Here is a 27,855-nt window from a genome sequence, read left to right as displayed (position 1 = left end):
TTCTTTCTTTCTTTCTTTCTTTCTTTCTTTCTTTCTTTCTTTCTTTTCTTTCTTTCTTTTTAGATTTTATTTATTTATTTGAGAGAGAGAGACAGCAGAGAGAGAGAGAGCACTAGTTGGGGGGAGCAGCAGATGGAGAGGCAGAAGCAGGCTCCCCACTGAGCAGGGAGCCCGACAAAATAATATTTCTGGATGAGTCCAAGAGTTAGCTTTCTCCAAGAAATCACACACAGTTGTCATACCATGATAAATTCACATCACTATCCCAACAGGGTCCTCGGTATTGCTCATAAACCCCTATTTCTTTCAGTCCTGAGATTTGCACCAATCTTACTCACCACTTCTCACTGTACATCAGCTCCTCAAACATGGTGCTCTCCTCATCATGTCCCAAAGAACCATGTTCATTCTCACCTCCACAGGGTAGTAGCTGCCTTGTTCAAATCCTCTGCCAGCTGGTGCAGCCAGTTCCTCACCTGCTTCGGGTGTTAGTTGTTAACTGCTCACAGCTACCCCCTTCTCTGGTGGGTTGTCTGTGGACAAATGGAGCCTCCAAGAACCAGAGAGATGCCAGGAAGTTTAGGCCATTTAGGGCCTAAGTGAAATGTGGAATGAAATGTAAGTTCTATTCCTGACAAAGTCAAGGGTACTACAGGTAGCACGACAATTTCATTCTACCTTTCATAATGAAATGAAATGTTAAATTTCAGTTGGAGGTAAGAATAAAAGATGTGATTTTTGGATTTTCCCCATCCAAGTTCATGATACTGATTTGTATTCACGGACACCTGTAGGCTCTGTGGACCCCAGGTTAAGACCCCTGTACTAGAGAATCTGTAGGCCTAGGAAACTGACATTCAATTCACTCAGCCTCACACTATATGCTCCTTCACAGTTAAACAGATTGTTTAACAGTTAAACAAACAGTTCCTCCCCTGCCCAAGAGACAGGAACTTTTCAAGGGTCCTGACTAGACTTCCCCATTCTGAGGCAGTATCAGTGAGAGATGCCTTCCTGGGGACTGGGGAAGCCCAGGAAAGCTCACCAAGCTCATATTCTTCTTTAGCGTTAGTTTCAACATAAATTAAATACGGAGATTTAAAACAAAGCAACAAAGCTGTTCTGTGTCCCGTCAGGCTCCAGGCCAAGGGATAAGCAGAAGACGAGGAAGGAGCAAGAGACCCAGGAGAAGACAGGTGGCGTTGGTTCGAGGAAGAGAGAACCGCCCACTCCACACACCGTGGTATACCGCGGACCGGAAGTCGAGGTGCCGGGCCACGCCGGCTTCCGGCGTCACTTCCCCCGGGACTTCCTGTTGAGAACATGGCCGCTCTCATTGGTGTCCGCTGCTTGACCCGAGTGAGGCTCCGGGTCGGGTCGGGCCGGGGGCGCGCGAGGGAGAGGCGGGTTTGTACCGGGTTCACTGCAGTGTTCGGGGTCTGGGACTCCCATACCCGACCTCACGGGCGTGTGCGTCTGTGTCGCAGGTGCTGGTCGCCGCCCCGAACCCCGGGGCATGGAGGAGCCTGTGTACCTCGGCCGTGGCGCACGCCGCCTCGCGGAGCCAGGTAAGGGCAGGTCCGACTCCGGTCTGCCCACTCCCCTGTCCCCTCATTCCCTCTCCCCGGGGATCTGTGCTCCCGCCCCAGCTCTAGCTCTGATGGCACCGCTTCCAGGCTGAGGACATGAGGGTGGAGGGAGCCTTTCCAGTGACTATGCTCCCAGGAGACGGCGTGGGACCTGAACTGATGCACGCTGTCAAGGAGGTGTTCAAGGTGAGTGCCCTGGGGGAGTCAGCCAGCGCGGACTCTGGGGTGCGTTGGAAAGTCCGGACTTAGTCGATCCTGACCCAGAGATTTTTGGGACGTGCCCCTGAAGGCTGCCTCTGTCCCAGTGGAGTTCCAGGAGCATCACCTGAGCGAGGTGCAGAATATGGCATCTGAGGAGAAGCTGGAGCAGGTGTTGAGTTCCATGAAGGAGAACAAGGTGGCCATCATTGGTATGTGTGCCCCCTTGCTACTCCACCCGTGTGCCCTTTAAAATCACATGAGCAAATGTTCTTTAAGCTTCTTTCCCACACATACTAACACATTACATCCCCCAAGCTCCCATCACTATTTTGTGGCCATTTGTTTCTTCTGTTAACTCAGGAGTTGAGAGATCATGTGAGCTGTCTTGGCAGGAAGGCTTCAAGGGTTTGAAGTCTGTCAGGGGGCCACATCATGGGTCATCAAATCTTGTTAATTATGTTTCTAGAATGCCACTTCTAGCTGCCTCTTTTTTTCTGTCTTCCCCTTTGCTTCTCTGCTTTAATCTCATTAGATGTGGGGCGGGGGGCTTCCTGTTCTGCCCCTACAATCCATCTTCTGCATCTTTTCTTTTGGAAAGATCAAGATGACTTTGTCTGGCCCAGCCTTAGCATGGGAAAGTAAATTCTTCATAAGCTGACTCTCAGCTCTTCGGCCTTTACTTCCATAACACCTGTTCTGTGTTTTGGTCACACTGGACCGTTAGTTTCCAGATACATGTACTATCTTGACTTACGTCGTTAGTTCTGCCCAGAATGTTCTTCCTTTGATGCTACCTGTTAGACTAGTTCTCAGTTACTGTATTATAGTTCCCTAGGGCTGCTGTACAAATTACCTCAAAGCTAGGTGGCCTGAAATAATAAATCTGTTCTCACAGTTCTGGAGGCCAGAATCCCAAAATTAAGGTGTTGGGAGGGCTTCCTCTGAAGGCTTAAGGGAGAATGCTTCCTGGCTTCTACCAGCTGCTGGTGGCTGCTGGTGTTCCTTGGTGTTCCCTGGTGTTCCCTGGTGTTCCCTGGCTCGTAGATGCATCACTACAATCTCTGCCTCGGTCTTCATACGGCTTTTCCGCTCTGTGTCTGTATCTGTTTCTCTTTCTTTTCCTGTAGAAGGACTTGTCTTTGGATTTAGGGCCCACCCTAATTTGAGATGATTTCACCTCAAGATCCTTACTTATGTCTACAAACACTCTTTTCCCAAATAAGGTCACATTTACAGGTTCTGGGGGTTAGGGTATGGACGCGGCATTTTGGGGTCACTAGTCCACCTACTGTACTCACTTGACCTAAGGCTTGGCTGAAATGCCAGCTGTCGTGTGTCGTTTTGTGATGTGACCGGAGGGAATTTCTGTTCTGGTCTCCTGTGCACGGTGTTAATACCTCGCCCATGGTATTTATCATGTATTTCATATTATTTGTCTTCCCCGATGTGTTGTTTGCCCCTTGAGGACAGGAATTGCGTATTGTGTTTTTTGGTTGACGTCCCTAGTGCCTGACACGTGGTCAATATTCAAATAAGTATTGGTTGGAAAAAATGTCAAGTAGGTAGTCAAACAAACATCAAGAAAGGTCACACAGATCTCTTAGCATTGTTTCTCAGCCTATTAAACCCAGGCTCTTTGATCACATGAAAACATTTTCTGTGCTTTTAGGTCATTTTGAAGTTTCAATGTGAATTAAGTATGGTGGCTAAAAATAAAACACTGGTTTTAACTGCATTTTCCTTTCCCTCCGGAGGCACTTAAAAGTCACAGATTTGAGAGTGGGAGATGAGAGTCTGGGTTACATCATGTCACTGAGAGGATCAGACACTGATCTGGGTTCCCTTGGGCTTGGCCTGTGCCCGACCCTGACCCCTTTGTTTATGCAGGAAAGATCCATACCCCGATGGAGTATAAGGGGGAGCTAGCCTCCTACGATATGCGGCTGAGGTAGGTGGTGGGGGCTATGGGTCAGAGGAGTCCTGGAGCACCAGGCATGGTGCTCATGGCTCTGCCCCACCCCCAGGCGTAAGTTGGACTTGTTTGCCAATGTAGTCCATGTGAAATCACTTCCTGGGTACAAGACTCGACACAACAATCTAGATCTGGTGATCATTCGAGAGCAGACAGAAGGGGAATACAGCTCATTGGAACATGAGGTGAGGCCCTAGAAATTGGGGAGGCCAGGGGTGAAGGTGGGAGAGCGGCATAGCTCCTTCCCTTCTTTCCAGGGTCACCTGGCTGCTTCTCTCTTCTTACCCAGAGTGCAAGGGGTGTGATTGAGTGCTTGAAGATTGTCACTCGGACCAAATCTCAGCGGATTGCAAAGTTTGCCTTTGACTATGCCACCAAGAAGGGGCGGGGCAAGGTCACGGCTGTCCACAAGGCCAACATCATGTGAGGGACATGGCTTTGCATGGGGTAGGCCCCTGGGAAGGTAGCCCTTTGCACTCTCTTGACTGAATTTGTTCCCTTTGGCCCACGGACAGGAAACTTGGGGATGGGTTGTTCCTGCAATGCTGTGAGGAAGTTGCTGAATTGTACCCCAAAATCAAGTTTGAGACAATGATCATAGACAATTGCTGCATGCAGGTAGTGTCCTCCCCATGTCTCTGCTCTCATGGTGTCAGGGATGGGCAAGGAAGCAGAAATAACTTCTCTTGTACATGCCCACATTTTGCCCCCTAGCTGGTCCAGAATCCTTACCAGTTTGATGTGCTAGTGATGCCCAATCTCTACGGGAACATTATTGACAATCTGGCTGCTGGCTTGGTTGGGGGAGCTGGTGTGGTCCCCGGTGAGAGCTATAGTGCAGAGTATGCAGTCTTTGAGACGGTGAGCGAGCTCCCCTCTCCCCCCCCGCCCCCTCAGCCCTCTGCATGCCTGTCTTCTGACTTGAGGTCCCTTGATAGCTACCTCCAAATGTGTCCTCCTCCCCCATGTCTTTTTTCAGTGTCCCTGGCCTGATCTCTCTTCCCCTAATGCCCTTCCCTGCCCTCACCCTCTGCATAATGTCTTGTCCCCAGTGACTCTAGTGTGCCCTCTCTCCACAGGGGGCCCGGCACCCATTTGCCCAGGCCGTGGGCAGGAACATAGCCAACCCCACAGCCATGCTGCTTTCAGCGTCCAACATGCTGCGGCATCTCAAGTAGGTATCTCAAGTAGGTCATGGCAGGCTGGGGCCAGAGGCGGGGTGTTTTAAGGGGGAGCACAGCTGAGGAAATGGGGAATGATGTGGGGAGAATCTCAGTTCCTTCCTGTCCACTTTGACAGTCTCGAGTATCACTCCAACATGATTGCAGATGCGGTGAAGAAGGTGATCAAAGTTGGCAAGGTGAGTTAGAAAGGCTGTGGGTTTCAGGGCCTTGGCACTCCTCTTTGGGGAACTGAATTGGGGCCTCCTTTCCCTCCAGGTCCCCAGAACATCTTCTGCTCTCTGATCTTCCCCTGTGGCTCTCAGGGCTGTTCTTCACCTCCCTTCTCCTGCTGTCTCATCCTCTGGCTCTCCTTTGCCTCTAGGTTACCGTCTGCTATTCCCTCTTTCCTGCTCCATCCATTGGCTCTTTTATGGCCATCTTAATGCAGCACTTGGGGCTCTTTTTCTGGGGAGAGAGCACAGGGGATGGAGGAGCAGAGGGAGATAGCAGGCAGGATGAGGCACAGGTGTCACCTTCTCCACACCTGGAAGCCCACCCTTGTCTGCATTCCCTGGCCTTTCCTCCCACCTGGTCTGATTTCCTCCAAGGCCTCCTCATCCTGTCTCTGATTTGCATTTCCCATCTCACTTCATGCTCAGCCTCCCTCCCATCCTGCCCAGGCCCGCAGCATAGCTCTGAGAGTGGTTCTGACCCTCAGCTGGGAGCAGATGGGCCCACGCTGTCGCACACCTGGCCACCTCCTTGCGACTCTGCTGCATTGCATCTTCTTCCTGGCCTTGCCATCCTTTCTTGGATTCCATTTCCATCACATTGCCCTATCCCCCCTTCATGGGCTCTCTTCTCTTCTTCCCCACGGCTCTTGCCGGTGGTGGCTGTAGGTGCGGACTCGAGACATGGGCGGCTACAGCACCACAACCGACTTCATCAAGTCTGTCATCGGCCACCTGCACCCCCATGGGGGCTAGACCCCTTTATTCCCTCCAACCTCACAAGGACCATACTACCTACACCTCCCTTCAGTACAGTGGACCAGAGAAGAGTTCTTAAACCTTTAGACCATAATCATCTGGGCAGAGCCTAGGTTGTCCTGGGGCTGGCTTCCTTAGGGAATGGTGTTATCAGGTGGGGGTGGGGGGTGGGGGAGAGGTTAGGGACGGGGCCTCGGCCACAGGGATGATGACAATTCTCCCCTACAGGTTCGAACTTCTGACATGGGTGGCTATGCCACCTGCCAAGACTTCACTGAGGCGGTCATTGGTGCTCTGCCTCAATAGGTCCCACCCATACCCATGTAAGGTGTTCAATAAAACACATATATATTGACTCTTGTGAAGTTGTTTTTATTGGGATATAAGGGATGGGCTGGGAAAGGTCATGTGGGTTACACCCCCCACCAGGTAAACGTCCGTTCTAATCTTCCTGGGATAGCTTCTGGAGCTTTTTCTTTTTCTTGGAGCTGCTGCTCTTGCCACCGGCAGCCTCTTCAGGTCCACTGCTGAGTGGCTCCTCCTTGGAAGAGAATTTCCTCTTTTTCTTGGGGATGCTTCTATTTGCTGCCTCTTCAGCATCAGTAATTGGTTCCTCTTTGGGGGCAGATTTCTTCCTCTTGGGAAGACTTACACTGGCAGCTGTCTCTTCAAGATCACTACTAACCAGCTCCTCCTTGGAAAAAGATTTCTTTTTCTTGGGTTTGGAGACAGGGACAGACGGGTCTTCCATTCCGTTCTCCTGTGGAGTCTCCTGGGCCTTTTGCTTTTTCTTCTTTTTGGGTCTTTCACTTGTCTCCTAAAGAATGAAATGGGCATGAAACCCTCATCCATTGTATGAACACACACACCTCTATTAAAATTCCAGCAACTAAGTAGTTGGGGCAGAAAGTAGTAGAAATGATGTGAAAATTGCCCAGTGTTTCTGGGATGGTTTTTAACAGACATTGGAAATCCACCCCAAAGGTGACTCCCACTTAGAAAGGGAGAAATGTGTTATCTAAGCCCATGAAATAGCTTATAGAATACCCCACAATAGAACCATCATGCCATGTTGCAAAGGGGACCCTGAGAAACTACTTGACAAACTGGGCACTCCATGAAAATCCCAGGGTGGGGGGTACCCCTGAGGTGGCAGCATGGAGACCTCCCTGCCCCAAGCCCCACTAGGAAATGCCACCGCCTCCGGACACACGGCTGAGAACGCGCAGAGCAGGGATTTACACTACCCCCGGTTGAGGACTCCTGGGAGGCAGCCGAGGACAGAACACTTGCCCAGGGACCCGGTGTGCTACAACCAGCTCTGTGAGCTCCTGAGCCAGTTCTCTCAGCACCTATCTCCTTCCTATAGAATCAAGAGGTAGTTGAGATGTTTCAGGTCCTTATTTCAGTCCAAAAGCCTGGACTCAAGACCATGGCTTCAGGTAGCACATCCTTTGTTCTGCTGTTGAGAGTCCTACATCCAGGGTCTCCACCCTGGGCTAAGGGCTGGCCTGCCTACTGACCTCACACTCCTCCGGGGTACTACTGCTGTTTTCTGAAGATGCGAGGGCCAGGGCGGCCAGCCGTTTCTTCTCCTTCTTTAAGCGTTTCTTCTCCTGCTTCTCCAGCTTCCTAGCCATCTCAGCAGCCGCTTCCTCTGCCTGGCCAAAGAAAGGTGCTCAAGAGGCCCTGAAGACTTAAGGCTGTCCAGGCCTCCCTTCTGGCTTCATCGGATCAGGCTCATTAAATCAGTTTTTCGCCTCCATTCTAACAGGGTCAGGCTAAGCCAGTTCATCACCTCCAACAGCCAGCTCTGGTCCTCCCCCAACCCAGCAAAGCCCCAACTGACCTGAACCATTGCTTCCTTCATGACATCCAGATTCTTTCGTGGAATCTCTCCGGTCTCATAGAAGGACAGCCGCTCCTCAACTTGCTCTCGAAGCTTCTCCCCAAATACACTTGTGGGCACCTCTAGATGTGTGTGTGTATGTGTGGATAAACAAAGCCTGTCAGCCCCTTCAGGGCTAGCTACTCCCCAGCCCATTTTCCCTCTACCCTCAGCTTCACTCAGACCCAAAGTATCAACACTCACTAGGTGAACTGCTGTTGACGAAAAATACTGCCATCATTGTGGAAGCTGCTAGGTAGTCAGCCTTCCCTCCCCCCCAGCCCCTTCTCCTCCAAGCCCCCCTCCCACCCATACCAGAGAAGCAATCAATTCGTGAGGCAATACTGCATTTGTTTGCCAGGTATCGGGAGATGCGGCCTTTGTTCTTGGCAGCTGCTCGGCCAATGAAGGTGGAGTGGAAAATGAGTCCATATTTTGGGGTGTTACCCCTTGTCTTCAGGGCTCTGGGAGAAGAATATTCAGTGGGGAGTTTTAAGATCAGAAATTTCAACCCTACTAGCCAAGGCAGCTCCTCCCCTCCCCTGTACCCTCAGTGTCCAGGGTGAGCCTCAGGCTGCTGACCCCACCTCATGCCAACCCACAGCTCCCAGAGGCAGAGGGAAGGCATCCAATGTCGCTGACCTGGAAATCTGGTCCCTTTGCTGGGCCCTGGGAATCACTCAGACACCAGGACTGGCCATCACCCCCATAGCAGAGGTCTGTATGGGTCAGGGAGCCCTGGTCAGCCATCACTGTGATCCCCAAACAAGCAGTGGGCACCAGATGTGGCACCTGAGTGTGGGCAGGTGCCCTCACTGGTACCTGAACAGGGCCTTTTCAGCCCCAAGGATCTGCACTGTGGACGCTGGATACTTGGCCAGGTTGGTGAGGCTGCCAGCATGAGCAATGAGACGTGCACCTACCTGGAAAAGGATTCAAGGAATTAGAGAAGCTGCAATTGCCAATCTACCAACTGCACAATTCTGCTTCACCCCATCAAGTACACCTGGGGTTAGAGAACAGTAGGTCAGGAAGTATAGCAGTATGGACCTATGTTGTAACATTCCTTAGCCCCGTTTTGTGTTCCCCATGACGCACCGCTTCCCCAATTAGGGCCGAGAGGCTGGGGGCTACTTGGCTCATCTTGGACCGCAGGTAAGTGTGCAGGCTCTGGCGGTACTCTGACAAAGACACCACACGGCTGGAGAAGCTCTCGATGTTTATCAGGTCGATGGCCGATATGTCCATGCCTGGGGACACGCAGTGTGAATGCAGGACCAGACAGTCACAGCCCCAAACTTATCTTGGCCACTAGGCTGTACTGACCCATGGAGGATCGCGAGGCGTCCAGAATAGCCTTAGCCTTGGCCCCATCCATCGTCAGCTCTTCCAGCTTCTCCAGCTTTTCTTCATTCAGCTCCCTTCGGTTTCCAATGAACTGAGCAAGGCGGCAGTATGTAGCATTGTCGTTGATGATCTTCACGAGCTCAGGAAAGTGATACCCATACCACTCCCTGCAAAGAGCCACAATCACTCCCTGCCCAGCGGCTAGGTCTCGAAGCTACAGCCTCAGCCCTCTCCGTATCTATTCTTTGCCCAGAGAAAAGGGACCAAGTCCAATTCAAAACCCCAACTCCATGTCCCCCCATTCACAATACAGACCCGGCAAAGAGCCCGGGCTGGGGTGTATATGGGTGGGTTTACTCTACCTCCTCTTTCTGTACAGTCAGTGTAAGAACACAGCCTGTGGTAAGCACCGGGAGGCTCGGCCCCACCCCACATTGTTCTACCCACAGGAGCTAGTCCTGATTTCAGCATTCAAAATTCGCTAAACCACAGGCCAAAGACCCCGTTCTCCGGGGTCGCTGGGCCACTTCACCTGACACGCATGGAGAAAGTATTGATGTCCTTATCCAGCTGGTCCAGGAGGCTGATGGACTGGATAATCATGTTGTCCACCCGGTTCACATTGAACTTAACTTTGGCCCGAGAATAGCTGTGTCCCAGCCCCAACTGGGCTTTACAAGCAGACAGATCCGTCAGACCCTTCACCAGGTTGTGGAAGTGCAGACGAACCCCTGGAGGAGGGCAAGACAGTGAGCAAGAGAAGGCTCTAGGCCAGCTCCGGCACCCATGGGTGCCAGCCAAGCAGAAGGGCTTCCCAGAAGCGACCTTAGGCACCCTGATTAAATTTCCAGATCCCCTCTCAAAGATGTCAAGAATGTTAACGGATGCTCCCACCTCGCAGGATCTCAGCTATCACGCCTCCAGTCTGGCAGTTGTACCCTAACTCCTCTTGTATAGCAGCACCGATCTTGGGGTCTCCAACCCCCAGGAGTACTTTCTTCTTTTTGGATGGCAGGTGAGTCTCCAAGAGCAGACGGAGGTCCTCATGAACAACACCTCAAGGCAAAGAACAGAGCTCCCACTAACACGCTGAAGAATGCTTAAATCATAAAAGGGATCTGTCCCCTTAACCGCTGATTCCGTGACAAACTGACCCCACACTGGTCCCACGGGGCATGCTGAGATGGCATGCCTACATCCTTCCTTGCTTTAGGCTTTGCTCAGAGACATGGAGACATCAGTGACTGCACTCAGGGGATTGACAGACTTAAGTCATCACTGCAAAGCCTGCATCAACCGTGGAAGGAACAGGACTCTGGTCCAACAGCACGTGTGTGAAGTACAAAATTGAAACCTTAAACCATACCGAGGGGCACTGTGGAGACACGTATTTAGTATCTGACTTACATGTCCTGGGGCCAAACCTTTTTCCTTGGCTCTTCCGTACCAACATTGCCTTTTCCAATCACTTCAACAATGACCAAAGAACCACCTACCAGATTTCACTTAAGAATCATCTACCACCCACAAAGCCTGGGTCCTGGATTGTGCACTTTAAACATTTAGTATAATACCATATTCCCCAGACCTTGGGCTCTGTTTTAAACCACATCCTGTACACACCAAATACTGCTCAACACGTACCTGACTTACAACAAATTAGCCAGGGAAAGGAAAGTGCTATCACAAACCCCCCATGAGGATAAGATCAACAACAACTAAACCTCCGTTCATCTCCCTAAAATACTCGGTTGTGGCCGACTCACCTTCGGACACAGCGTTGGCATTTTCCAAGGCAACCTGGGACGAGGCAAAAGGACAAAAGGCCACGAGACGAACGATGTTGTGGAACTTGCCCAGGTTGAGCACGCACTCCTCTACCTTGGGGGAGAACAGAGCACGAGTGGTTTTCTTCCCTCGCTCTTGCCTCTAGGGCGCAGTAAAGCAGCGGTTCCCAGCCCTGGTCGCAGGTGAGAACCGACCGCACGCTGCGTAAATGAGCCCTTTAGAGATAGGCCCTAAATCCCGGTCGGCTTCATCGTACGGGGAGGAGTCCGGGGGGCTTACTTCTAAATGCTCCTAACGCGACTCTAGTCACGAACGCGGGTGAGGACCCCCGCCCCGGCCCGGCCCTAGAGCTTTCGGGCCCAGCGCACCCCCCAGTGCGCGGCCGGCCACGTGGGAGCGCGCGGTGCATGCTGGGGCCCCGGGGCCCGAGGGGCTGCGGCGCGGCCGGCCAGCCCACCGCCGCCTTCACCCACCTGCGGCAGCAGCAAGCTGATCTCCTCCACCTCCTTCAGCGCCAGCAGCGCGTAGCCGACCGCGTGCTCGAACAGCACGTGCAGCAGCACCTGGAAGAGAGCCGGGGCGCGAGCATCAGCGCCGTCCCCGCGTTCGCCCGCCCCGGCTCCCACGGCAGGCTCTGGCCCCGGCTCCAACCCCGGCCCGGGCTTCCGCCCGCACTCGGGCCCAAACCTCGGCCTCCATCCCACCCGCAACCACTCCTCACCATGGCGCCCGCTCCTGGCCCGGCTCGCAATGCGGCGAGCGGCCTCTGGCGCGCCGAACCAGGCTCCGGAGTCCACGCCCCCCGCGCCGCCGGCCAATCAGAGGCTGGGGACGATACCTTTGCGGGCCTCCGGAGGGGTCCGCCGCGGTGGTATCGCCCGGAGCGCGGGAGGGGGAGCGCGGGCGCGCGGGCGGCCTCCCCGCTTCCGCTGTGGCGCCGGCCGGCGTGGTTGCCGGGGACGCGCGGGATGGTGCCCGGCCCTGCGGGCCGCAAGCGGGTCGGGGAGGCGCTTTTCCGGATAATGTTCCAACCCCTTAGGTCTTCATTATAGGAATTCCGGAAGGCAGAGCTCGGCAAGCGCCGGCGGGAGAGGCCCCGCGCGGGTCGCGGCGACCCTTCCCGGACAGAAGCTTGCCGAGCCCGCTTTCCGCGGCGTGGGTGACCTGGGGCCTGGGACCGCTCCCTGCGCCCCACGCCCCCCGGGACCTCTTCGTCCCCGCTTCCCACTCGGGGACCACCCTGCTCCCTCGGACCGAAGCGGGCCCTGGGACGCGTTGGCCCAGACCCCGAGGAAACGTCTTCTCGTGGCCCGCTTCGCGCTTTTCGGTTGTATTTTATTTTATTTTTTTAAATGTTTATTATAGGCGATAAAGTAGAGAAGAATGACGATCTCACTTCTTCCTAAGTCGGTTTCTGGTTCCTCTACAAGAAGAACCAGTTCCTTTGGAAGGGCCACGTGTTTGCTCGCCCCGTGGAACCCCCGGTTAGCTCCAAGGGAACTGGAGCTCCTTTTCCATGTCCTCGAGGGTGGGTTTCGGGCATCCTGGCGATTGTTTTGAAATTACCTTTGCTTTAATAATTAATATTAGAATTATAAACCCCAAACTTGTATATCCTACAGTGGTATATGTACTGGCAATTAAAAAAATTTTTTTTAAAGATTTTATTTATTTGAGAGAGAGCGCGCGCGCACAAGCCAGGGGGAAAGGCAGAGGGAGAAGCCGACTCCTTGCTGAGCAGGCAGCCCATGGCGAGGCTCGATCCCAGCACCCTGAGCTGAAGGCAGAGGCTTAAACGACTGAGCCGTCCAGGCGCCCCGTATAAAATCATTTTAAGGGGATTTTTATTCTGTATATTCTCATAACTAAAGTGCATTTATACATTTAACATATTTTCTTCTTAAGCAGTTCAGTTATTTGGTAAACAAAATCCAAGTAGTGAGCTCACTTTTTTTTTTTAAGATTTTATTTATTTGACAGAGACAAACAGAGCAAGAGAGGGAACACAAGCAGGGGGAGTGGGAGAGGGAGAAGCAGGCTTCCCGCAGAGCAGGGAGCCCAATGTGGGGCTCCATCCCAGGATCCTGGGATCATGACCTGAACCGAAGGCAGACGCTTAACGACTTGAGCCACCCAGGAGCCCCATGAGCTCACTCTTAGAACTTAATATGGTGAATCTTAAAATCTCATAATCTCAATATTGCTTAAAATGTGATTAAATTCTGTTACATATATTTACATAAGGTCATGGGTCTGAATCAATTACTCTCTGACACTTTGAAGTGGAATTGCAAAATTAATGTTACATCAGTATGTTAAATTCTCTTAAATTATAAATACCAACTTCAGATGATTCCAAAATGTAATGGGAAGTATTAATGCTATGACTGATTTCTTTCATTATTCTGTGCTTAATGCTAAATATTCCTGGGGTTACAGGTGCTTATCTATAAGAGTGGAAGTTTTCAAAGGAGAAGTCAGAATCCATTAACGGATTGCAGAATTAATTTAGACATTCTTTGCCAGCATTAAAAAAAATAGGATGAAAGAGAATAGGAAATAAGAGTATGTCACATACAGTATTGATCTGTAAAACTTTCTGCTTTAGCTAAACATACATATGAAAGATACACATGTACACATACAAATTTAAGAGTATATATATATATATATGTTACATAAACATACATTTCTGTGGATTAAATACCAGAAGGCGGAGAGTCACTGAGCTGGAAGATAGCAGTCATGCGTGGGAGAGAGTTGAGTCCTCTGGTTATATAGGAGCTGTACCGGAACAGTACGCTAACTCAGAAATGATGGAAGAAAACCGCACTTCCACTGGTGAGATACAAACACTCCTGATTAGATGGGACGTGGGGTAAACACTAAAAATCTTCTTTTGGCTTCTTCGCCTCCACCTCTTGTACTAAGCTATCTCCCCGATACTTTATGATCCTGACCGCAGTGGGCATTTCTGCAGTGTGTGATTAATTAGAGACCATACCTTCCTTCCCGTTGGGCTGGGTCCATTCTTACGGAGGTTCAGTTCTTCACCACCAAAGTGGACTTCTGCAAAACTTTTGGTTTCCCTTTCTCTAAGCCACCTTCCTCTCTATTGCCAGGGATGATCTTCCTAAAGCAGAGTATCCAATCATGTTCGGTTTGTAGGTGCTCATTGTGGCATGAAGTCATAGGAAGATTAAGGGCTTGGTGTCTGAGGATCACCTGTGGTAGCTAGTGTGCAAAAATGACCCCCAATGATCAATGCCTCCTGACATTAGGTCCTCGTGTAGTCCTCCCACAAAGAACCAGGCTGGGTCTGTGATGCATTCTAGGCAATAGAATGTGGCAGGAGTGATTCTGCGCCCGTGCCAAGCCTCAGCCTTTTGTATTCTTGGGAGCCTTGAGTTACCTTATGAGAAATTCAGCTACTTGCCTGGAGAGACCACATAGAGAAGGAAAGGCCCTGATACTTTATGGACAGGTCCAGTTTTCCCAGCAGCTCAGCTGAGCCCAGCCTTGCAGCTGTCCCTGTCAAGAAAGGAGACATGTAGGTAAAGCCATTTTGTGTGTTCCAGCCCCTGCCACCATCTGACTGCAGCCACATGAACAACCCCAAACAGGACCAGTAGCAGAACCACCTAGCTGAGCCCCACCTACGCACAGAATTGTGAGAAATAATATATTGTGGTTTTAAGCCACTAAATTTTGGGAATGATTTGTTAAGCAGCAATAAATATGAATCAGTCTGTCAACCAGGATTCAGACCTCAGTTCTGCTACTTACAATGTGACCTAAGTGAATCACCCACCTTCCTCAGCTTTCATGTCTTCTGCGGAATGAACACTGAGGATTCACTTATCCCTTAAACAAACATTTTATTGAACATCTCCTCGGGGCCAGGTATGACACAGGGGTGGAACTGGGCAGATAGTAGGGACGCAACAAATGTTAGTGGTGTTTCGTCTTCGTCTTTTGTCCCTTTATGATAAATAGCATGACGACATTTCCTTGCACCTGTTCTCAGGTGAGTCCCACTTCTCCCATCGCCTCCCATAGAATCTACCAAAACTGCATTTTTTTTATACATCCTGCTGCCATAACTTAATTCTACCATTTCAGCCACTAACTCACCTGTGTAGACAGGTCACCTCTAGCAGTTTAGTTTTACACGGTAAAACAGTGATGCGTTCCATTTTTCTACTGCTGGTGGTAGTAGATGCACGGTTCATCGTCTGTCACCCTGATTAAACGTTGCTGGAACCTGGAAAATATGTAAGCTTGCCAATTATGGGTACCTCGTTTGGCTCATTAATTTAAACTTTTCTTCTTAAATACGCATTGCCCTCAAAGTAGTGCTTTAGTGGTAGTCTGCAAATTTTGGTGTGCAACATTTTCCTTCTAATTCAATTCCACATGTATTCTGGTTTCTGCTATGAATGCTGTTATGACCCACACGTTATTTGGGTTGGTGATAAAGGCTGATGTCCTCCTTGCTTCCCATTGCTGCTTTCTAAGTGTTATTTCCTTCTCTCTTTTTTTTGAAAAACCTCGGTCACCCATCATTGCCTGGTAGCGTCCGACTTTGCACTGTGAAGGACATTGCTTACCTTTTGGATAAGGAGGCAAGATGCTGTTGATGAAAAAGTTTGGGGTGCCCCAAGCTGGTGAGCTTCCTGACCTCAGACTTACTACCCTGATTGTATCATTCCAGCTCAATCTTATAGGTACTGATGTGGCTCCAACAGCTGACATCATTATATGTGCATTAGGCCCAGGGCACTCCTTTTAGTCTGCAGACACCTCACAGACATGAAGATGGAGTGGTGGCAGGTGATGGGAGGAGAGGGCAGAGAGATGAGACCAAAGCTGGCTCCACTCATCTTCTCAGAACCCAAACTAAACAAACAAATTCAGCTAGTCTTTTTTTTTTTTTTTAAGATTTTATTTATTTATTTGACAGAGAGACACAGCGAGAGAGGGAGCACAAGCAGGGGGAGTGGGAGAGGGAGAAGCAGGCTTCCCCGCGGAGCAGGGAGCCCGATGTGGGGCTGGATCCCAGGACCCTGGGATCACGCCCTGAGCCGAAGGCAGACGCTTAACCACTGAGCCACCAAAGCACCCCTCAGCTAGTCTTTTTTGGGCTCCTGAGAACATAGGTAAGTTTTGAATTAGTGAGCACCTTGGACACTGTGTGATCCAGCATCCTTTACAGATGAGAAATCAGGATGTTCAGGAGTCAGGTTGAGGAATCTGGGTATTCAAGAAGCTACAGAATGAGTTAATTCTTCCATTTGTTTAAAAAAAAAAAAAAAAGGTTTTTGGGCTCCTGGGTGGCTCAGTTGGTTGGGCATCTGCCTTTGGCTCAGGTCACGATCCCGAGGTCCTGGGATGGAGCCCTACATCTGGCTTCCTGCTCCACAGGGAGTCTATTTCTCCTCCCTCTGCCTGCCACTCCCCCTGCTTGTGCTCTCTCTCTCTCTCTCTCTCTGTCAAATAAATAAATAAATAAATAAATAAATAAATAAAATCTTTAAAAAAAAGAAACTTTTTTTTTTTAGATTTTATTTATTTATTTGTTAGAGAGAGTGAGCCAGAGAGAGTGAGCAAAGGTACAAGCAGGGGGAGCTGCAGGCAGAGGGAGAAGCTGGCTCCCTGCTGAGCAAGGAGCCTGATGCGGGAGTCGATCCCAGGACCCTGGGATCATGACCTGAGCCGAAGGCAGACGCTTAACGACTGAGCCACCCAAGCGTCCCAAAAAAGAAAGGTTTTTGTGTGCCTGTAACATGCCAGGTAGGTATGTATGTCACTTAGAAAGCTAGGTGCTGGGGATACAGTAGTAAACAAACCAAGTAAGTACTGCCATCATGGAGTTCACATTCTAGGAGTTAAAATCAAGTAAATATGTAGTGCATCAGGTGCTGATGTGTTACAGAAGGTGGCATGGTTTTACACAGGCCCTCAGTGAAGAAGCAACATTGAACAGAGATCTTAAGCAAGGGAATCAGCGATGCAGAGATCTGGGAGAGTAATACACGCAGTGATGATACTAACCTGTGACCTCTGATTTCAGGGACCTTCTGATCCCGGGAGACTGAACGTAAGCAAGCGAGGAGGTGCAGTAGTGTGAGAGGTTGACCAGAAGACCACTTGGGCCAGTGTTCCTGGGGAAGACTTCACAGCCAGAAGGAATTCTAGGTAGTCACAGAAGAACGTGTAGGTCATCTAGAGCTCTAGGATGGAACGAGCATGGAAGCAAAAGCCAGCAACGAAAGAAGGAACTGCTAGAAATGTAAGATTCATCCTGGTCAGTAGTTGGACAAAAGACTGGAGGATCTAGTATGTAATACCTAGAACCCAAGAAGCCTTGAATGAAAGCCAGGATGAGTAGGTTAGATGACACTCTTATTTTCCATCACCCAAAGTTTGATTGGAGACTAGTTTGGAGGTGAGATGCAAGACAGATTTCCCAGAAAGTTACAGCTGAGAAAGTGTCCTTGCATGAGGAGCAGGTCTGAATGGGGAGTTTCAGGTTTCCCAGGGAATGTTCCAGGTTCAAGCTTGAAAGTCATGTGGCACCTGTAGCCTTTTCTTTCTCTGTGTAGATAGAACTGTCCATTCACTGGAAAGGATCATACTCTATAGCATCTAGTCCTTTTTTATTTTGCCCAGCCTGTGGCTCACTGTGTCATCTTGGTGTAAATTAACCCAGAGTTTTTACTCGTGGCAACACTAATGGGGACCTTTGGAAATGGAATGGGCTGTTTAAATTCTGGGGAGTAGGGAGCGCTTCCAGAAAGGAAATTGTGTGAAACAACCACAAGATGGTGGCACTCTACACTCATTTTGAGAATGGAAAACCCTCCCATAGAATTTGAAAAACTTCCAGGAATTCCTTGGCCTTTTTCTCAATCACGGAAAGAACCCCTGCAACAGTCTTTGGTAATGAGTTACATATATATACAATATTTATTCCCATACACAGAAGAATGAAAAGCATCCAAGGACGATCCTCGAGCTCAGCGTTCCTTGTCTTTCTGGGTACAGCTTGTGAAGCCCAGAGTAATTAGGATTGTAGGGTAAACGTTTTGTTCAGCCAGTGTTGTTTGCGTTCAGAATCTGAGCCTAAGGAATGTTTGATCTTACCTCTGCCTGTGATCATATCTGTTATTTATGAGCACATAGCATGGTGCTTGACACTTAGTCTTACTTGTGTCAACTCGTACAATCTTCATAAGAGAATTTGGAGTTGAGGTTTCCATGGCTCATTATGCAGACATGGTTCAGTGATAAAGATGTCTGTATGCTCTATATACCTCATCAACCCCAACCATGATCTTGGGCCTTTCTTCACATTTTCCAGACTAATACTGCGTCAAATGAATTACCTGGCACAATACTGTAGAGAACTGTCTTTAATTAGCAATCTCAACACACAAAAACAAGCCTAACTTACAAAATTTGGACAGCACTCACACACCTGGTGATTTTGCCCTTGAAGATTGTATTTTAGTTTTGTTCCCTAGGAACAAAAAGGAATAAAGTCCCTACTGACTCTCTCTGTAGGTTTTAAAGGTATCTCTTGGAAACAGTGCGTGGGATTATAAAATATTCATCGGATCATCTGTCTTCTATCTGCAGAGCTTAGTCCATTTGTATTTATTTTGATTCCTAATACATTCTTTTTCTATCATTTTACACACTTTCTATTCATTGTGTTGTTTTTTTGCTTTGCTTTCCTCCCCCTCTTTCTTGGAGGCACTATTAATCTAAGAGTACTTTAAATTAAAATTTTCCATTTGAGGTTTTTGGAACGCACAATTGGTGTGGGAATTTAGATCCTCTGTGTGAGGGTTGCCTTGTGGATATAAATTCTCAAGGGAGAATTTTCTCCCCACTTTCTGCCAAGGTCGAAAGAGATAAGTGTCTCTTTCTGCAATGCGGGTTTGTTTCTTATGATCCCTTATAGGAACTTGGGTGCCCCAGCTTTGGGTGGGGCCTTACAGAGCATATCTGAGGTACATTTACTGAATGGAAAGTCACCAGCGTAGTGGACCCTGTCGGTACCTGGCCCAGCTCCCCTTACTGGCTGGTGCCTCCCCAGTTTCTGTGAGTATGCAAGCCCGGTGTCTCCCTTGATTTTCTTTTCTAAGATTTGATTTATTTATTTGACAGAGAGAGACACAGCGAGAGAGGGAACACAAGCAGGGGGAGTGGGAGAGGGAGAAGCAGGCTCCCCACCGAGCAGGGAGCCCGATGCGGGGCTCGATCCCAGGACTCTGGGATCATGACCTGAGCAGAAGACAGATGCTTAACGACTGAGCCACCCAGGCGCCACTCTCCCTTGATTTTCACCAAAGGTGTACTCCTACTTAACATGAGTCTGTGTACAGTGGAGTTTTTATGGACACTGGGTGTGTTGCTTATTAGAAATGAAGGATCCGACTGCAGACATAGCCTGTGACAGAGAAAATCCAGTGTCTGTTTCATTTTCCCCCCAGTAAGAAATGTATGAACTAGGGTAATATCAGTAAGACACTGGTTATAGTTCTCTGGATAAATTGTTAAATTTATTGTCAAATCATTCTTAGGTGAGCTGAGGAAAGAAAGAAAGAGGAAGAGGGAGAGAAGGAAGGAGGGAGGGAGGAAAGAAGAAAGAGTGATCTTTATGCCTGATGGCTCCTGGGTAGGCTGAATTGCTAAGTGTTAAGATGGAATGAGCTGGCAGGTCAAATCCAAGAGATGATGGGACGGCCCTCTAATAACACATCCCCACTGTAAAGCCACACCACAGCAACACCCTTCCTCTCTTACGCATGTCTTCTTCCTCTGCCTGGCTCCCTAGCTCACTGGGAGTTTCCTGTTGCTTGAGGGTCCTGGGAGCCACCATGAACTAATTCTCTGATCGACATCACTTGAAAAATCTTTAGAGTTGTCTTGAGAGAGGTCTTGCAGCTATTTGAATTAGGAAACCTCCTGTTAAATTATGTCCACAAATTCCTTGATAACCCCCTTCAAGAGACGGAGCCTAATGTCCTTCCCTTGAGTGTAAGCTGGCCTCAGTGACTGAGTTCTAATGAATAGGAAGCTGTAGGATTGATGCTGTAATTTCTGAGACTAGGTTATAAAAGGCACGTGGCTTCCCCCTTGTTCTCGCTCTCTCTTTCTCTCTCAGGTGACTTGCTCTGGGCAAGACCAGCTGCTGAGTTGTGAAGACACCCCAGCAGCCCTGCGGAGAGGTCCTTGTGGGGAGTAATCAAAGTCTCCTGTTAATAGCCAGCAAGGAATGAAGGCTCCTGCCAACAGCCATGTGTATGAACCATCCCGAGGACAGATCTTCCAGTCCCAGTCAAATCTTCCAGTGCCTGCAGACCCAGAACCAGAACTGCCCAGCAAAGCCACTCCCAAGTTGTCGACCCACAGAAACTGTGTGAGATGATCAGTGTTTATTTCTTTAAGCTGTTAAGTTGGGGGGATGATCTGTTGTGCAGAAATAGACAACGAAGACACTCCCTCACATAAAATTGTGCATCACCAGAACAGGATCATGTGTTTGTGTTTATGGTGGGTGTTTAGGCATATTGGTAGCTACTGGAAGCCTAACAGTAATCACTGGGGGGCTGGTGACTCAGGCCCCTCCTATTCCCCTCTCCAGGGGCTGGCATTACCCAGGCAGGTGGTCTTGAAGGCCAGGTGTCATGTGGTGACCATTTTTGGGCCTCCCAGTCCTGCTTGGTTGGGTTAGATTGCCTGGATCCCAGTGTCAGGGTGTCCGGCAGGTAAGCTCAGGGCCAATGTGTGTCCTCCCAGAAGAAGGCGTATGACACACAAGAGTTTGGAATTGGGGGTTAGACCTGAGATCCACAGACAGGAGGCAACTGCAACATCTTCTTTAGCCTCCCGTGGAGATGGATGGGGGCGAAAGAACGGATCTGTTTCTCCCGGTCACGTGTCCCCATTCCCATCCCATTCTGGGTCATGTGTGAAGTGCTGGTGCTGGGTCAGGAAGGGGAAGGAACTGGGAGGGGACCTGTGGATTACTTTAATTTATAGTTTATGAAATCGCTGTAAAATCTCTATCTCTCCACCAGGACTTTGCCTGACTTCCAGGGTGTGGGGGATCCTCCTGAAAACCCCTGGGGCCAGGGTTGGGCCGTGGGCGGGAGAGAGGACCCCCTTTAGAACACTCAGAGACATGGCCTGAGATGATCTTGGAGCTATATTGTGCCCCGGGGCTGGGAACATGGGGCAGAGGAGAGGAAGAAACCACCTGCAGGACACCTGCACCGTCAGAGTCTTGGACTGTGACTTGCATGCTGCTGAGCCTTTGTCCTTGTTGCCAAGGCCCTCTCAATGGGCTGGCCTCTCTGGCTTGTGCCCCCCAGGAGACATTCTGCACAGAACCGCACCCTAACACTAGCTGAACATAGAATCACCAGAAACAAGGCTCTGTGTTGCACCCTTTGCCAGACTCCTCAGAGAAACCATCTTCAACATTCCTTCCACAATAAGCAGACTATCAAATTCCTTTTTCAAATCTGGTGCTTGAGAAGAATTTTTCTGCCCTGAGCAATCGAAGTTGTCTTCAATTAGAAGAAACCCTTGCTCCTTGCCTTGCTGCTAGAAGGCTCCAATGCATTTTTGCTGCTTAATGGCATCAGTTCCCCTCAGGCTGGGGTCTGGGGGATAATCATCTTCCTACTCACCATGGCTGGACTTTGGTTCACTACCTTTATTTTCAGGGGCTTCTTGTACCTTTTATTTAAACCACCTCATCTCCTTTGGGCAGAGGTGATGGTTAGGAATGTGGGCGGCTCTGCATCCTCCTCCCAGTTAGTCAGGTTAGCAGAAACCAGCGTCCCAACATGGGGGCCATGAAAAAAGTCTACGGTGGTGGTTATGGCCCTGCTCCCTCATCCCAAAGTCTGGAGCTGAGGGAACCACGGCGAGTACATGGTCCAGAGCTGCCTGAACCCAGATACTGGGAAGGGCAGTTTATGGTGAGTGGGGAGACTCAGCTCCCCTAAAGAGTGGACGAAACTGTTGTCCTCCCCTAGTGATAGCCAACAAGTGCCTGAGACTACGTAATCGAAATTCCCACATTCAAGGAGAGGAGAGAAAATGTGCGTGTGTGTGAGAGAGAGGAAGAGAGAATATTATCGTTTTGGGTGTGTGAACTGGTGGGGCCGAAGGACCAGCCCCAGGATGGTGCTTGTGTGAGTCCCAGTGGTCAGTGGGGAGGTCTCAGAGCGCTCTTTCCAGAGGCTGACCTCCAAGGATGAGTCTGAGACCGAGCTGGGCCAGAATCTGGTCTGACACCAGGAGGCTGAGCTCCAGAGAGGTGCCTGGAGGCAGGCAGTGTGGTGCCGCTGGCAGAACTGGAGGTGCCAGGATCCTGAGCCTTCTTGCCTGGGGTCTGGTTTTGGCTGGCAGGGTGAGGCGTGGTCCCTGGAAAAGGAACCGAGACAAGAATGAGGATGTGGGGGAGTTGGCTTCAGTTTCCTGGCATCAAACGGGAGCCCTCTGGAGCTGCCCTGCTCTGTGTGTGGATTTCAGTCCCATTTGGCGAGGTGAGAATGGTCAGGTGGTGCTCGGGTGTCTCAGGGCACGCTGGCCTGGCCTTGGCATAAACAGATCTGCTGGAGGAATAGGCTGGCTGGAGAGCTAGGGTGTTTTTTTGTTTTTTTTTTTTTTAAAGATTTTATTTATTTATTTGACAGAGAGAGAGAACACAAGTAGGCAGAGCGGAGGGCAGAGAGAGAAGGAGAAGCAGGCTCTCCGCGGAGCAGGGAGCCCGATGCGGGGCTCGATCCCAGGACCCTGGGATCATGACCTGAGTGGAAGGCAGATGCTTAATGACTGAGCCACCCAGGCGCCCTGGAGAGCTAGGTTTTGAATGCTGGCCTTAAACTGGACTCTCTGAGCCTCGGTTTTCTGGAGTATAAAGCTGGGACAACAGGAACAGTCTCCCGGGTGGCCTATGATGCTCCCAGGTGGCCTATGATGCTGCCAGGGTCACAAAGGATGCTGGAAAGGGCTGTGTAACCTGCATGTATCCAACTTCCAGCACTTTTGTTTACTTGTCTCCTTCCCTTCCCCTAACTCTGACGTCAGGGTGATTACTGGCTTGCTCTTCACCAACCCCAGTTCCTGGGACACAGAAAAGGACTGGGTTTCCCTGGTGGGTGAATGTGGCCTATGACCGAAGTCCAGGCTTTGACGTGCCCCACTCCCTCTAGGCTCCTCCCCTTGCACCTGTCTGGGGCAGGCGGGGTCACTGGGTGGAAGGAGCCGGGTGGAAGGAGCCAGTGTCATTGCGGCAACGTCACTTGGGAAGAAAATGGCTGTCAAGTGGAAACACGCAATTTAGACTTTACGTTGAGTGAGAAGTAAACTTTTATTGTGTTTGAGTCATTTGTTTGGGCCTGTTTGTTGCAGTAGCTGGTATCATTCTAGTGACTACTTGGAGAAGAGAAGCTAAGTGAGGGCAGCCAGGGAGGCCACTGGCGGCCATCTTCCTAGGCTCTCCCCCACAGCCTACTCCCACTGATGTGTTCAGATCCCACTAATTTTTAAAAAAGCAAACACTGCAGTACTGAGGTAAGCAGTACAAAATCGAAAGAGCTTTGGATCTGTATTAAAAACTCACATTTGGAGAAGGGCAAACTTTAAAGTAGCGGCCCAGTAGAGCAAGGCAGGGAGGGAGTGCATCCGGGGGACGGGCACATTGAGACTGTGGGGACGTGAGCCAACCACTGTCAAAACAGTGTAAGTTCCTTGGTTTCTTGTGGAAAACATTTTGTACACCTGTTGTTTTCCTTCCATACACAAGTCTACCGGTGTCCAAATATGTCCATTCCATTTTCTTATTTTTGTCGGTGATACTACAACATAACATTGCATGTACTCCATTTTTTGCCCTATGTGGGACAATTAGGTGATTTCAGATATTTTCTTCAGTGTCACAGTAAGCTGCCAGCCAGTCACTCTTCTGCATTTCAGCCCTGAACCAATCTTGGAACCAATCTTGGAGGGCATCAGTGGACTGCCAGCCGATCTGACCAATAAGAATGTCTGTACCTTCAAAATGTCTTCCATACATTTTGGGAGACTCGCTAGGGACAGGTTCTATTGTGACACAGACTTCCTGTCCTCTTTCTGCAACATCCATTTGTTTACTTGCTACTAACTATTCAGTAGTAATTCGTTACTATTCCAATATCAATAGTGATACTGACAAGTATTCTAATACCAACACAGTGTTTGCCAGGGATGCACACGGTGTCCCTTGTTCTTCCTGACTTGCTTCCATAGCCACTTCTGTCACTGTTGGACCTCAAGACTGAAAAATAAACCAACAGGGGATGTTCATCTTGCAGGGAGATACTGCTATGCGGTTAAAGTCTTCATTTCGGTTTTTTGTGGTCTTGCCTCGATGTCATAAAGTCATCAAATAAATAATACAATTTCTGCACTAAAAATTCTAACTCCTGAACTGTCAGCCGCGTCTTGTGTGTCTTGTGCATCTTGTTCACTTCCGGCATCAGAGGCCAAAATCACAGCATGCTGATTCGGTTTAATTTTAAAAGAGGAACAAGCTTTGGGACATGGGGTCACCTCAGAGATGGTCTCTTCTGATTTGACCTTTCCTCTCTCAAGGTGGAGATAGTCTGTGACCACTCCCCGTTGAAGCCCCGTGACACTTTCTTTGGAATACATGTGGCCATTTCTCATCCCTTTATTCTAGATATTCCAGTGTTTCTCTCTCTCTTTTTTAAAAATATTTTATTTATTTGACAGAGAGAGACACAGCGAGAGAGGGAACACAAGCAGGGGGAGCGGGAGAGGGAGAAGCAGGGAGCCTGATGCGGGGCTCCATCCCAGGACCCTGGGGTCATGACCTGAGCTGAAGGCAGACGCTTAACGACTGAGCCACCCAGGCGCCCCTAGTGTTTTTTTTTTTTTTTAAGAGAATGCAAACTGGTTCCGGTAGGAACAGCAGCTGCTGGATTCAAATCTGTTTCTCCTCCTAAAGAAAACATTCAAAACAACACAGAGAGCAAATACCTCCTCCATCCCCAGGTAGCTGTGAGCCCCCCATCAGCCAACCCTCAGGGCATCTTAGAGGCAGCTGGGTGGGACACCAGCAGTGCTCCTCCATTGGGTAAAATAGCCAGATGGAAAGAGGATATCAGAGGGGGACTGTCAGACTCAGGAGAGAAAGTAAAGAAGACGAAATCCTTCAGAAAAGAAGGCTCACTTGGGGCGAATGTCAAGAGTCACGGTAGAAAATGCAGTGAGAGACTTGGTGGGTAGAGGTGAGGGAGACAGCCCCGCAGGAGAAGTGGAGATGCTTCTGCATTGCACAGATGCCCCCGCTCACCGTCCCGGGTTCTCTCTCTGTGTGCCAGGACTCCGTGAAGCTCGCCTCTTGCCGAATCCTATCTCATTCTCCCCACCCCATGAGGTAGGGTATATGATCGAGTCTTAGCTTAACGTGCCCGACTTCGCACAGCTAATCGTCAGAATTCTGACTTCATCCCAGCTCCATCTGATTCCTCAGCAAATGCTCTTTACACCCTTCCATGTGGCCCTGTAAAGAAGGAATTGTCATCAAATAACGCAACATATGTTAAGAAAAAAGAAAAAGAAGAAGATAGCAGGAGAGGAAGAATGAAGGGGAGGAAGTCAGAGGGGGAGACGAACCAGGAGAGACGATGGACTCTGAAAAACAAACTGAGGTTTCTGGAGGGGAGGAGGGTAGGGGGATGGGTTAGCCTGGTGATGGGTATTGAGGAGGGCACATTCTGCGTGGAGCACTGGGTGTTATGAACAAACAATGAATCATGGAACAGTACACCAAAACAAATTATGTAATATATGGTGATTAACATAACAATAAAAAATTTAAAAAAAAAAGAAGAAGGAATCGTCATGAGGGGCGCCCGGATGGCTCAGTTGTTAAGCGTCCGCCTTCGGCTCAGGTCATGATCCCAGGATCCTGGGATCGAGCCCCGCATCGGGCTCCCTGCTCCACGGGAAGCCTGCTTCTCCCTCTCCCACTCCCCCCTGCTTGTGTTCCCTCCCTAGCTGTGTCTCTCTCTGTCAAATAAATAAATCAAATCTTTAAAAAAAAAAAAAAAGGAATCGTCATGAAAATAGAATTTACCTTCTTCGGTGAGTTGGAGCTGGGTGGCATTTTGGGAGGCGTCTTTAGCTGTGTCCTCTGACTCTGCTGTGCTTCTTCTGCCTTTGACAGATTTGTGGCTCTTCTCAACTACGCGGAGCTGCAGAAAAAGAATGAACCGTTCTCAGGGAAATGGGTGGTTGAGGCTCAGAGCCCAGGATGGCGAGATCTAGGGAACAAGGACTCTGTCTTCGGTTCTTGGTAACTACCATGCCCTGGAGAGGGCAGCCCAAGACTCGGCTTTGCACAGCATTTGAAGGAACATCTGGCCAGGGGAGGACAGAAACCCTGCCAATCCTGCATCCCAAGGTTCTCTGTATCTGGGCAGGAGGATGGTGAGATTAACAGAGGGAGATGCCAAGGGGGAGCTGGCTGTGAGGCAGATGGATTAGTTCCGGAAGAGGGATCGAGGAGCAAGGAGGACGGGGCTTAGAGGGGGGAGGGGCCTGCCTTTCACTGCTTGTGGGGGGGGGTGCTGGGAGAGCCGAAGAGAGCAGTCAGAACTCAGCTGGTGTGGAGAGAAGCTGCCTGTGTGTGGCCGGGGGCTTAAGAGGCCCGTTAGGCTGTGGGCACAAGCACTATGTCATTCTGACAATATTTTCTCTAGTATTTATAGTATTAGTTTTTAATCTGTAGGTATTATTGGGGGTACTGGTTTTACTATGTATGAACATTGCTTGAATCCATTGAATTTCTCCTGTTCTTTAGCAACCTCTCCAAATTTAAGCCATCATTATTGTGTGCCCCCCGAATATCCTCAAAATATAAATGCATGTTGTTCAACCTTACAAGGCTTCCTACAGATACAGAGAGTTTGGGATCTGGTTTAGAAGGAAGCCATTTAGATGATACAGCTGGGCTCACAGAGCAAATTAGCAAAAACCAAAACGATGACATCTTTTCGAATGAAAACTCCCGACAGACTCACCGCTTGGATTTTCTTTCTCAGCTGGGCATTAGCTCGGGAAAGGCTTTTGGAAACGGAGTTCAGGTAGTAGATGGCCAGGCTGCAAGAGAAAAGTGACCCTCCTGTGATACCGCAGTCTTGGAAAATGACAAGAGCTGGACCGCTTCTGGAGGAATCAAGGCAGGCTTCCTGGAGTAGGTTGCCTCTGGGCAGGGTGGAGAGATATCCTCCGATTCTAAGTTCCCCACTTAATGTAGAGAAGGTTCTGGACACCCTGCTTTCTATTCTATTAAATGTGGAAGTGACATACACCTTTTTAGCTCTCGGAGTGCTCAGTAAAAGTTGGCTAAAGGAATCATCCTTCTTGGAAGTCTGAAGAGGTGGGGGAGTGGCAGGGGTTCTTGAAAGTGGAAGAAGCTGCTTATGTTTCCTGGGGAGCTGCCCTGGGTCAGGCTCTGTGTTGTGTGCATCCCACTCCATATCTCAGTGGTTTTCACCCCGTGAAGTAGAAAGGACGTCTCCCATCTTTCCAAATCAGTATCCTAGAACTCAGAGAAGTTAAGTACTTTGTCCAAGGTCACCCCATCTATCAGTACTTGTTGGAGCTCACATTTAAAGCTGAAGCTCCTTCCCCAGTCATCAAGGGCTAAGAGAGGAGGGTCTGGGTGCTAGGTGCCTGCTCTCAGTTTGCCTAGAAGCACAAGTGCAGAAGGCCCAGATGTCCCTGGTTAGGGAGCACTCATGGGGATGTCTGGTCCTGGGCTGGTTTTCAGAGTCCAGCTCCCACTGGGTATCCTTGGAGGCTTCCTTTTCACAGGAACTAA

General features: G+C 49.7%; 3 protein-coding genes, 1 long non-coding RNA gene, 5 other non-coding genes and 1 pseudogene across 15 annotated transcripts in view; 3 read left to right on the top strand and 7 right to left on the bottom strand.

The window, feature by feature from the left end:
* The window catches only part of LOC141370241 (isoleucine--tRNA ligase, cytoplasmic-like), a 2,997-nt pseudogene extending 2,681 nt beyond the window's left edge, over positions 1–316 (top strand).
* Positions 317–1,287: 971 nt separating this feature from the next.
* Positions 1,288–6,264, top strand: IDH3B (isocitrate dehydrogenase (NAD(+)) 3 non-catalytic subunit beta). Of its 3 annotated transcripts, XR_003209206.2 has the most exons (13): positions 1,288–1,359; positions 1,488–1,568; positions 1,677–1,775; positions 1,879–1,999; positions 3,678–3,738; positions 3,815–3,947; positions 4,052–4,185; positions 4,278–4,380; positions 4,477–4,623; positions 4,842–4,936; positions 5,062–5,122; positions 5,825–6,027; positions 6,143–6,264. XR_003209206.2 is itself a non-coding variant. In XM_025876492.2 (12 exons), exons 1-12 carry the CDS (start codon positions 1,324–1,326, stop codon positions 6,218–6,220), a joined length of 1,149 nt encoding a protein of 382 aa, XP_025732277.1. In that variant the 5' UTR covers positions 1,288–1,323; the 3' UTR covers positions 6,221–6,264. The 3 variants fall into 3 exon arrangements, 2 of the variants coding, with proteins under 2 accessions (XP_025732277.1, XP_025731701.1); XM_025876492.2 differs by lacking the exon at positions 5,825–6,027; XM_025875916.2 differs by having other exon boundaries at positions 5,825–6,264.
* Position 6,265: 1 nt separating this feature from the next.
* Positions 6,266–11,717, bottom strand: NOP56 (NOP56 ribonucleoprotein). Its single transcript, XM_025876490.2, has 12 exons — positions 11,659–11,717; positions 11,411–11,500; positions 10,916–11,030; positions 10,044–10,205; positions 9,682–9,880; positions 9,129–9,316; positions 8,901–9,052; positions 8,625–8,725; positions 8,118–8,266; positions 7,764–7,885; positions 7,438–7,575; positions 6,266–6,731 (listed from the first exon to the last, which is right to left on the bottom strand). Exons 1-12 carry the CDS (start codon positions 11,659–11,661, stop codon positions 6,357–6,359), a joined length of 1,794 nt encoding a protein of 597 aa, XP_025732275.1. The 5' UTR covers positions 11,662–11,717; the 3' UTR covers positions 6,266–6,356.
* Positions 7,646–7,717, bottom strand: LOC112827956 (small nucleolar RNA SNORD57). Its single transcript, XR_003209364.1, has one exon. It is a non-coding gene; the product is annotated as a small nucleolar RNA SNORD57 (small nucleolar RNA).
* LOC112827957 (small nucleolar RNA SNORD56) lies at positions 7,978–8,048 on the bottom strand. Its single transcript, XR_003209365.1, has one exon. It is a non-coding gene; the product is annotated as a small nucleolar RNA SNORD56 (small nucleolar RNA).
* Positions 8,477–8,562, bottom strand: LOC112827959 (small nucleolar RNA SNORD86). The gene has a single exon (XR_003209367.1). It is a non-coding gene; the product is annotated as a small nucleolar RNA SNORD86 (small nucleolar RNA).
* LOC112827958 (small nucleolar RNA SNORA51) lies at positions 9,438–9,568 on the bottom strand. The gene has a single exon (XR_003209366.1). It is a non-coding gene; the product is annotated as a small nucleolar RNA SNORA51 (small nucleolar RNA).
* Positions 10,366–10,433, bottom strand: LOC112827961 (small nucleolar RNA SNORD110). The gene has a single exon (XR_003209369.1). It is a non-coding gene; the product is annotated as a small nucleolar RNA SNORD110 (small nucleolar RNA).
* A 102-nt stretch (positions 11,718–11,819) lies between the features above and the next one.
* Positions 11,820–20,655, top strand: LOC112827507 (uncharacterized). 5 transcript variants are annotated; one of them, XR_012374098.1, is made up of 6 exons: positions 11,820–12,264; positions 12,368–13,108; positions 13,648–13,778; positions 15,514–15,604; positions 17,011–17,229; positions 20,113–20,655. It is a non-coding gene; the product is annotated as an uncharacterized lncRNA (long non-coding RNA). The 5 variants fall into 5 exon arrangements; XR_012374097.1 differs by having other exon boundaries at positions 11,820–13,108; positions 17,011–17,385; XR_003209245.2 differs by lacking the exon at positions 12,368–13,108 and having other exon boundaries at positions 20,113–20,649.
* Positions 20,656–21,855: 1,200 nt separating this feature from the next.
* TMC2 (transmembrane channel like 2) overlaps positions 21,856–27,855 on the bottom strand; it is a 54,994-nt gene continuing 48,994 nt past the window's right edge. The window contains exons 17-19 of the mRNA XM_025875713.2: positions 27,053–27,131; positions 26,107–26,224; positions 21,856–22,385 (exon numbers count right to left, since the gene is read on the bottom strand). Of these exons, the coding sequence (XP_025731498.1) occupies positions 22,168–22,385; positions 26,107–26,224; positions 27,053–27,131 (415 nt within the window). The 3' untranslated portion in view covers positions 21,856–22,167. The remainder of the gene's footprint in view (positions 22,386–26,106; positions 26,225–27,052; positions 27,132–27,855) is intronic.

The sequence above is a fragment of the Callorhinus ursinus genome, unplaced genomic scaffold (genome assembly GCF_003265705.2).
Source record: "Callorhinus ursinus isolate GAN/ISIS: 27379988/994484 unplaced genomic scaffold, GSC_fseal_2.0 scaffold29, whole genome shotgun sequence".
Classification (NCBI taxonomy): domain Eukaryota; kingdom Metazoa; phylum Chordata; class Mammalia; order Carnivora; family Otariidae; genus Callorhinus; species Callorhinus ursinus.
The sequence above is the reverse complement of the archived record's forward strand: the minus strand, read 5'-3'. Positions and strand labels throughout refer to the sequence as shown.